This window comes from Sinocyclocheilus anshuiensis, unplaced genomic scaffold (genome assembly GCF_001515605.1).
Source record: "Sinocyclocheilus anshuiensis isolate Anshui unplaced genomic scaffold, SAMN03320099.WGS_v1.1 scaffold1291, whole genome shotgun sequence".
Classification (NCBI taxonomy): Eukaryota; Metazoa; Chordata; class Actinopteri; order Cypriniformes; family Cyprinidae; genus Sinocyclocheilus; species Sinocyclocheilus anshuiensis.
In genome coordinates this window covers 188,617-198,700 of record NW_015540928.1, presented here as the reverse complement: position 1 = coordinate 198,700, position 10,084 = coordinate 188,617, and the positions used below count along the sequence as shown (strand labels likewise).

Here is a 10,084-nt window from a genome sequence, read left to right as displayed (position 1 = left end):
AAGTAAGGCGATAGTTTTGAACACTGGCTGGTTATGTACTTGCTCAAATATTGATTTCGGATCATTTTTAACCAAAAAAAAGTTACGGACTGCAGCTTTAAATAACACATACTCCCTTTCTACAGGCCTTACTATTACCATATATTATATAACTGATGTTCTACAAAACAACAAGCTTTAAAAAAAATGTATTTTATGTAATGTTAATAAGACTTTTAACTAATAGATGAAACAATTTATTTGTTCTGAATAAGGAGAAAGTGCAGAAACATAACACTGGACCACAGAGGGTTAACGATGGATATTTACAATGAGCGCGTCACCAGCGTGCACCGGAAGTAAATCGCAATGGGACGCAGTCGATTTCAAGTTCATGTTGTCAAAACTTTTCGTCCGATGTCTCGTTTTCTGTATTGAGTAGAGTGACAAGCGCATAGTGCCATAATGGCACACCGATATCTGCATCTGTCAAGAGGCTGCAGGAACCTTCTCCATGCTCTGCTGCCAAATGTCAGATCAACAAACCGTGTGCAATCGGTAAGTGTGCAGCTTGACTGTATTCCTCTGGATCTTTCATCACCCCCGTCACCATCCGCTGTGACCTGCTCACAGATTCGCCATTTATCGTTTGTGTCATCCATTTGTCTTGTCTGCTGCAGACTGCAGTGTTACAGACCGGAGAGTTTGATAGGAAACAAGGGTCGGCCTGTGTGACATTGCGTTGGGTAACGCGTTTAGCTCGTGTTATGTCACAGTTCTTCACATTAGATCTGTTATACCGTCAGGTGTTACCAAAACTGCGTCCAAAACATCAGTTTGTGCGTCTTTAATATTTTTGTAAACATCGTTATTATAGATATAAAAACCATTTAGGACCTTATTGGCATTTCACTACTTGTTTTCGTAGTATCTGTTGAAAATAGTAGTTACATAATTCTTAATGGGCTAAAAGTTACTTGAGGCTTTTGAGCTTCATTGGAAAAACCCTCTTAAGAACTTCTGGAGACCCTTCGAAAAGGGCAGGAACTGTAAGTTGCTCCTTTGAGATATATGATATCTGAGGATCCTAGAGGTTCTTCAGAGGGCTCCAGTGTGGTAATCTAAGGAAACAAACAGTGCATTGAGTATTTCTTTTTCATTTTTACAGCAGTTGTGATTTTTTTTTTTTTTTATTGATCATCTTAATGTATTTACTTTTGAAGGTTCAGGGTGTTGGGCAAATTGCCCTAGACCGAAGATCCTTGCTCTCTCAGGTCTTGGGCACGTATAGAAGATTAAGCTCCAAGCCTCCCAAAGGTGTGAATTACAGGAATTTTAAAATGACATTGAGTTGCTCAAAGCTGGACTGTTCTGCTAACTGCGTTTTATCTTCTTGCACTGAAGGATTTGAAAAATACTTCCCTAATAATAAAAACGGTGGTCCAAAAAATGGAGAGTCCAAGCCATCCAATGCAGAAGGCAAAGGTAATATCTCTCAAAAGCTTATAATGTGAATTAATTGCCTTTTATATGACATACAATATAATCATGCTGTTTTCTGTATCTGTTTTAACCCAGAGGCCAAACCAACCAATGCACAGAAGACCACTGGTGGAGGTGGAAGTAGTGGAGGAGCAGGAGGAGGAAAAAGAGGGGGGCGAAAAGATGAATCCAATTGGTACAGCCGTCTCCAAAAGGTTAAATAACGTCTAGCAATTATGAGTAGTAATATTAGGCTTATTGTAACATTTAAAGCTTGGTTACTACTGTTTACTGAGGCAGATGTAATGATATGTCACCAGAGAGAAGTCTGACATCTAATAGGAAGATCAAGAGTAACATTTTGATTTAAACAAAAAAGTATTTCATGCATTTAAAAAAATTAAACATATTGCATTTATGAATCATTCACAATAAGATCAATAACATGCACAATATCATGCCCTTATTTCTCTGTCACTCTCACGCAGGGCGATGTGCCGTGGGACGATAAAGAATTCCGTATGTATTTCCTGTGTGGAACAGCCTTCTGGACAGCTGTCACATATTATTTCTTCTTCCGAGATGGAGGAAGAGAGGTCACTTGGAAAGACTTTGTAAATGGTTACCTTGCAAAAGGAGTGGTATGTAATTACTTGTATTTGATCTGTATTTGCAATCAGTGTTGTTTGATGTTTCTTTCCACTTCCACTTGAACTTTGATCCAGGAAGTTATGTATTTTATCTTTGCTAGGTTGACAGGTTGGAGGTTATAAACAAGCGATATGTAAAAGTCATCTTTACCCCCGGTAAAACTCCAGTTGATGGGGTGAGTTCTTTACAAGGATTCAATACAGTTATGTTTATTATTTTTAGATAGTCATTGGTAACCAATCCAGTTATCATATAATTAAAAAGATTATCCATTAGCCAGGTCAGTCCTAGATAGACTACCATCCAAAAGTTTGGGGTCACTAAGATATATTTTTTAAAGAAATTAATACTTTTATTCAACAAGGGTGCATTAAATTGGTCAAAATCGACAGTTAAGACATGTATGTTACATGTCATTTCTGTTTCAAATAAATGCTGTTCTTTTGAACTTTCCATCCATTGTAGAATCCTGAAAAAAATGTATCAAGATTTCCACAAAAATATTAAGCAGCACAACTGTTTTCAACGTTGATATTAATAAGAAATGTTTCTTCAGCACCAAATCAGCATATCACACTGATTTCTGAAGGCTCATGTGACACTGAAGACTGGAGTAATGGCTGCTGAAAATTCAGCTTTGCCAACACAGGAATAAATGACATTTTCAAATAGATTCAAATAGAAAATACAATTTTTTGTGTGTGTGTATCTTTGATCAGATAAATGCAGCTTTGGTGAACATTAAAAAATTACCGACCTCAAACCTTTGAATGGTAGCTTATGTACGGTATATATTTCTCTTTTCTCTAAAAACTATGCATAATAATGACACACAATGTGATCCTTTCTTCAAGCAGCAATACGTGTGGTTCAACATCGGCAGTGTGGACACATTTGAGCGGAACCTGGAAACTGCTCAGCTAGAGATGGGCATTGAAGGAGAAAACAGACTGCCAGTGGTCTATTCCACTGAAAGTGATGGGTGAGATATTGACGTAAATTTGCAGTTGTTGATTTGCAGTATCAGCAATCAAACTAGAAGCTTAAATGCTGTGCAAATTTACTGCTTAATTTCAGTCTTATTCCTGTGTCATTTTTAGGTCATTCCTCCTTAGCATGTTGCCCACCATATTGATCATTGGGTTCTTACTGTTCATGCTGAGGAGAGGGCCTGCCGGGGCAGGGAGGCCAGGGAGGGGAATGGGTGGGCTCTTCAGCGTCAGCGAGACCACTGCCAAAGTACTACGAGATGAGATTGACGTCAAATTCAAAGATGTGGCGGGCTGTGAGGAGGCCAAATTGGAGATTATGGAGTTTGTAAACTTTCTTAAGAACCCAAAGCAGTACCAGGATTTGGGTGCCAAGATTCCAAAGGTAGCGCAAGACGTTTACATAACGTTGCATAACTGGCTTGTAATTTAGTAAGTCAACTGAGATTTCAACAGAAGGTTTAATCTTCTTGTTTAGGGGGCTATTTTGACTGGACCCCCAGGCACGGGAAAGACTTTACTAGCCAAGGCCACTGCGGGAGAAGCCAACGTCCCCTTCATTACTGTGAATGGATCAGAGTTCTTAGAGATGTTTGTGGGGGTTGGACCAGCCAGGGCAAGTACATTTTCTGTTTCCTATTATGAGCTTCATGGTGTTCAGTATGCTTTCTAACAAACGTTAACACAGTGTGACTAAAACAATGTAATTTTGTGTAGGTTCGGGATCTCTTTGTTTTGGCCCGGAAGAATGCCCCATGCATTCTGTTCATAGATGAGATCGATGCTGTAGGAAGAAAGAGAGGCAGAGGCAACTTTGGCGGACAGAGTGAACAAGAGAACACGCTCAACCAGTTACTAGTAGAGATGGATGGTTTGTATCTAGAAAACATAAGTGACAGTCTGATATTAGATTTCTTAACTTCATTATAATTTTTAGGTTACTTTATAATTTCGTTAGAATTTCTTGTAATAAAAATAGGAGCATTTTATTGGTCAAAACTCCAGATCCTTCATGTGTCAGATCATCAAACAATATTTAAAGCATTATGGCATTTGGCATTAAATATTATGTGATGTATTTATATATGCAAATGTATTTTCCTTTTCTCTCATTTGTAGGATTTAACACTGCTACCAATGTTGTAGTGCTGGCAGGCACCAACAGACCAGATATTCTAGATCCAGCTCTGATGAGACCCGGACGCTTTGATAGACAGATATATATCGGTATGGTTTTTTTGTCACATGTCCATGTTTAATTATTATTATTAATTTTTTTTAAATAGTAATATCATTTAAACTGTAGGGGGACTTTAATTGCAGGCTATTTAAAAGCAATTTACTCATTAAGTGTGATTTTTATTTTTTCTGCCAACAAAATGTTTAATGTTTTATCAGTGGCATGCGAAAGTTTTGGAACCCCTTGCAGAATCTGTGAAAATGTTAATAATTTTAACAAAATAAGAGAGATCATACAAAATGCACGTTATTTTTTTATTTAGTACTATCCTGAGTAAGATATTTTACATAAAATATTTGTACATTTAGTCCACAAGAAAAAAATTATTCAAATAACCCCATTCAAAAGTTTGGGAACCCTTGGTTCTTAATACTGTGTGTGGTTACCTGGATGATCCACGACTGTTTTTTTTGTTTTGTGATGGCTGTTCATGAGTCCCTTGTTTGTTCTGAACAGTTAAACTGAGCACTTTCCTCCAGCTCCTGCAGATTCTTCAGTTTTCCAGCATCTTTTGCATATTTGAACCCTTTCCAGCAGTGACTGTATGATTTTGAGATCCATCTTTTCACACTGAGGACAATTGAGGGACTCAAACACAACTATTAAAAAGGTTCAAACATTCATTGATGCTCCAGAAGGAAACACGATGCATTTGGATGATCTACCACTGTTTTTTTGTTTTGTGATGGTTGTTCATGAGTCCCTTGTTTGTTCTGAACAGTTAAACTGAGCACTTTCCTCCAGCTCCTGCAGATTCTTCAGTTTTCCAGCATCTTTTGCATATTTGAACCCTTTCCAGCAGTGACTGTATGATTTTGAGATCCATCTTTTCACACTGAGGACAATTGAGGGACTCAAACACAACTATTAAAAAGGTTCAAACATTCATTGATGCTCCAGAAGGAAACACGATGCATTAAGAGCCAGGGAAAACTTTTGAACAGGATGAAGATGTCCAAATTTTTCTTATTTTGTTGAAATATCATTTTTTTCCATTTAGTACTGCCCTTCGGAAGCAACAGAAGATACTTGCATGTTTCCCGGAAGACAAATTAAGTACAATTTACCTTGATCTTAAAATTCAAAAGGTTTTCACCCCCCGGCTCTTAATGCATCGTGTTTCCTTCTGGAGCATCAGTGACACATTTTCACAGATTCTGCAAGGGGTTTCCAAACTTTCGCATGGCACTGTATAGTGTATACACTACCATTCATATTTTTGGGGTTAAGTTTTTTTTTATGTTTTTGAAAAATCTCTCATGTTCACCAAGGCTGCATTTATTTAATCAAAAATACAGTAAAACAGCAATATTGTTAAATATTATTACAATTTAAAATAAATGATTTCTATTTTAACATATATTAAAATATAATTTATTCCTGTGATGGCAAAGCTGAATTTTCAGCATCATTACTCCAGTCTTCAGTGTCATATGATCCATCAGAAATCATTCTAATATGCTGATTTGCTGCTCAAGATGCAGTTCATATTTTTATGGAAACTGTGATTTATTATTTTTTAGAATTCCTTGATAATTAGAAAGTGCAAAAAAACAAAACTGCATTTATTTGAAATGTTTTGTAACATTATGAATGTCTCTACTGTCACTTTTGATTTAAAACAAAAAAACATTTAAACTATATGTGCATTTTGTATATTGCATGATGATTGCAGGGCCACCAGATATCAAAGGCAGAGCCTCTATATTCAAAGTCCATCTGAGACCACTAAAGCTGGATACAGAGTTGGACAAAGAATCTCTGGCAAGGAAAATGGCTGCTCTAACACCTGGTTTTTCAGGCACGTAAAGACTTTTTATACATTTAAGTTTCAAAAGTTGTTTATGAGATGTGAACTAAGTTTCACCGCCTACTGATTTCTCTCTGACAGGTGCGGACATCGCTAATGTGTGCAACGAGGCTGCGCTAATTGCAGCCCGCCACCTTTCTGATGCCATCAACCAAAAACACTTTGAGCAAGCCATCGAACGAGTAATTGGGGGTAAGTGACAGATGTGAAATTTGAAAATCTCACTTGAATTTTTTTTGTTAAACATATTTATAGCAAACTGTGATATTAATCTAGTTTTGGTGTGAAGTTCAGATAATTATAAGCTCCCTGCATGTTTAGGTCTTGAGAAGAAGACGCAGGTGCTGCAGCCAGAGGAGAAGAAGACAGTGGCTTACCATGAGGCTGGTCATGCTGTAGCTGGCTGGTTCCTTGAGCACGCTGACCCTTTGCTTAAAGTAAAACCCCCACTTATTCACGTGTACTTTAATACTTTGCTCTCTCAGAGTACTCAGTCATATCATTGGTTGTTTCAGGTGTCCATCATCCCGCGTGGGAAGGGTTTGGGCTATGCCCAGTATTTGCCTAAAGAGCAGTACCTGTACACCAAGGAGCAGCTGCTGGATAGGATGTGTATGACACTGGGTGGACGTGTGTCTGAGGAGATCTTTTTTGGCCGCATTACTACAGGGGCACAGGATGACCTGAAGAAAGTGACACAGAGTGCCTATGCACAGGTCCGTCATACATTCATATGATTGCTTCATTGTCTGTTTAGAAAGTATCATTGGTGGTCAATGAATAGTAAATGGATGATTTCTGACAGTTTGATAGGCTTTTACTTCAATTTGTGCTGCTTTGGAAAATATTTAAAAAAGATTATTGCTATATATTGTTTTGTTTTCATAATAATGAACAGAATGCATTTTGAGATGATAAGACATATAGACTGCTGGTCAAAAGTTTGGAATAATAAAGACATTATTTAATTTTTTAATAATGATTGAATTATTTTATTATTTAACAATTAAAATTTTTTTTATTATCAGTGAGTGTTGAAAACATTTTTTTGCTGCTTAATATTTTTGTGAAAACTGTGATTCTTTACCATTCAAAGATTGGTAAGAAAAATATTCAACAAGAATGCATTAAATTGATCAAAAGTGACAGTAAAGACATTTATAATGTTACAAGATATTTATATTTCATACTTTTGTGACTTCAGAAGGTATTGCTTAATATTACACCTAAATGTGTATTTTGTTCTTTAAAATAATAATAATAATCATAATAATAAATGTTTCTTGAGCAGCAAATCAGCATATTAGAATGATTTCTACAGGCTCATGTGACCCTGAAGACTGGCGTAATGATGCTGAAAATTCAGTTTTCCATCACAGGAATTATAGTTATATAGTTATATTTTAAAATATATTAAAATAGAAAACATTTGTAATCATATTTTAGAATATTATTATTTTTACAGTGTTTTTGACCAATAAATGCAGTGCATCTCTATTTACTTTATTTTTATGTAGATTTATATTGTATGAACAGCAAGGTATAAATAAAACTTTAAAAAAATGATAGAAAAAAAATATTTTATCTAATATATATATATTAAATTATCTTTTACATGTTATATCCACAATATAATCCACAGACCCCAGCTGAAAACTGTTACTCTTCTATCTACAGATTGTGCAGTTTGGCATGAATGAAAAGGTAGGGCAGGTGTCTTTTGACCTGCCACGGCAGGGAGAGATGGTTTTGGAGAAGCCCTATAGCGAGGCCACAGCATGCCTCATCGACACAGAGGTCAGAAACCTCATCAACGCGGCCTATCAGCGCACACAGCAGCTGCTGACTGAGAAGAAGGCTGAGGTGGAGAAGGTACAGCAGGCCACTATCAGGATCAATGCGTTTTACATTGATTCGTTTTCATCGTGCTGTCACATGAATTGTGTGCACAGAAAACAATTGTGAAACTTAACAGTAATTCTCTCTTTTTACCACTAGGTGGCACTACGTCTACTGGAGAAAGAAGTGCTGGATAAGAATGACATGGTGGAGCTGCTGGGCCGGAGGCCGTTTGCTGAAAAGTCAACTTATGAAGAGTTTGTGGAGGGAACGGGAAGCATGGATGAGGACACATCGCTGCCGGAGGGCCTGAAGGACTGGAACAAGGAGCGCGGCAGCGAGAAGGAGGAGAGTACGGAGGAGGAGGTGGCCCGACAGATCACTGGTGGTATGCCCTTCTGAGGACACCCGTTCACCGTGACCCTGGAGGGTCAAAGCACTTATTTAAGAAACACTGGGAAACACTTGCCTGACGAACACTGAGGCAAGTACCCTCTTCTTCACGAGAGCCATGATTGAAGGGCTCTTGATAGTAAGTGTCGGACTTAAAACTTGAAATATAAACTTTCTTGTGCTGAAGATTGTATTTCTGCAACATTTAAAGGATCAGGAGATCTTCTGTTGAAGGTGAAGTGTATTTTACGTGACACATCAGCGCTTTGCCAGAAAATCTGTTTAACTTAAGGCAAAAGCACTGTAGTTTGTCAAGAAAAATTATCTTTAGTCATTACAATTTTACCTATCAATGACCAAGAAGACACACACACTATATATATATATATATATATATATATATCTTTATGTCTAACAAGAAGCTTTGCCTCTGATATACATGGGTTGCGTTTTCTCTTTCTGTACATTTAAGATTCCAGTTTCGTGACCTTTCTGAAAGGTCTTTTTGCAGTTCTGCTTGCTTACTGGCTGTCTGAAACACTGAAATATACATGAATTTTGTGAACCGTACACAAAGTCACTCGTGTTAACTAACATACTCTTCTCTCACAGATTTGCACTGGCCTGAGCGTCAGCCTTTGGTTTCCATGTTATTTTAGCAAGTTTACGATCACGTCCTTTGATTGAAAGACAGAGCAGTCAGTTTTGATGTGTGTTCTTCTGTTCCTCTGCTTCATTTATGGCCCAGGCAGCTGCTCTTTGTGGTGCAGACTGATTAAACTATAGCTCAATTCGAAATAGTGGCATACAACAAAATTCACATTTGTAATGAAATAGGATGCAAACATACACAAAAGTAGCTAATTATGTTAATGATCAGCTCATGAACGTGTGTGATTTTTGACAGCAGTATTTATTCTACAGTGCAAATCCAAATCACAAAAAGAGCTCTGAGGTTAAAAACAGAACACAGTCTAATACGCATTGTCCTTTTGTGACTTCAGCTTGATATTACATCTACATGTGTATGTTGTTCTGTGAAAACCTAAATAAATCCACATAAATTTCAAATTATTTCTCTTTAGTTCTTTATACTTCTGAGTGTGTGGCATGAATTGGTTTGTTTTGTTTAGGACATGGATTTCAGATTGCTAGGAGATACACTGATCCTTGACTCAAGAATGCAACAAAAATGGTTGCAAATGCAACAAGAAATATAAACTAAATAATTTAAAATCTAGTGGCACTGACGAACAGGAAAGCTTTGAGAATGACACTTATGAACCGGTTCTTTTTGTTGACTCAGTCAAAAAGATTCCCGGAACAGTCCTTAATCTCGTTTGTTAGTTAGCGTTTAAATCAGACTCAGTGAGTGACTAATTCAGAGTCATTTGGGAGTTCACAATTAACTAGTTATGTTGATTCAAAATGAAGTGGAAACTTGCTGTGATGTGTTCTAAATCTTTGTGAGATTGAAATCCGACTATTTTACTAACTGGTTGGTAGGGGTGGGTGATGTGGCAAAAATATATAAAGATTTTGATCAGGAAATTCACAATTTTATCATGATTCTTTGTCATGTTGGTTTTACTATTTTTAATTTTTTTTCACTATTAGTTGTCTGAGCAGTACAGCCCAACTAATTTCCCCATTTTAAAAACAATATAAGATAACAAAATATAAAACAAAAAAGAATGGCAG

The 10,084-nt window shown here is 36.9% G+C and overlaps 1 protein-coding gene across 1 annotated transcript; it reads left to right on the top strand.

Annotated features, from left to right (window-relative positions):
* Window positions 1–339: 339 nt before the first annotated feature.
* Window positions 340–9,443, top strand: LOC107689395 (AFG3-like protein 2). Its single transcript, XM_016487361.1, has 17 exons — window positions 340–537; window positions 1,203–1,296; window positions 1,384–1,464; window positions 1,558–1,676; window positions 1,950–2,102; window positions 2,213–2,287; window positions 2,970–3,094; window positions 3,213–3,486; window positions 3,580–3,717; window positions 3,819–3,972; window positions 4,221–4,328; window positions 6,017–6,142; window positions 6,233–6,343; window positions 6,473–6,588; window positions 6,667–6,867; window positions 7,829–8,023; window positions 8,150–9,443. Exons 1-17 carry the CDS (start codon window positions 445–447, stop codon window positions 8,390–8,392), a joined length of 2,406 nt encoding a protein of 801 aa, XP_016342847.1. The 5' UTR covers window positions 340–444; the 3' UTR covers window positions 8,393–9,443.
* The last annotated feature ends 641 nt before the right edge of the window (window positions 9,444–10,084 follow it).

Excerpts from the sequence above, each read along its gene's own strand:
- LOC107689395 (XM_016487361.1), top strand. The coding sequence starts at position 445 with ATGGCACACCGATATCTGCATCTGTCAAGAGGCTGCAGGAACCTTCTC. Across the intron at positions 6,344-6,472 it reads CATCGAACGAGTAATTGGGG|GTCTTGAGAAGAAGACGCAG; the intron begins GTAAGTGACAGA and ends CTGCATGTTTAG. Across the intron at positions 8,024-8,149 it reads AGAAGGCTGAGGTGGAGAAG|GTGGCACTACGTCTACTGGA; the intron begins GTACAGCAGGCC and ends TTTTACCACTAG.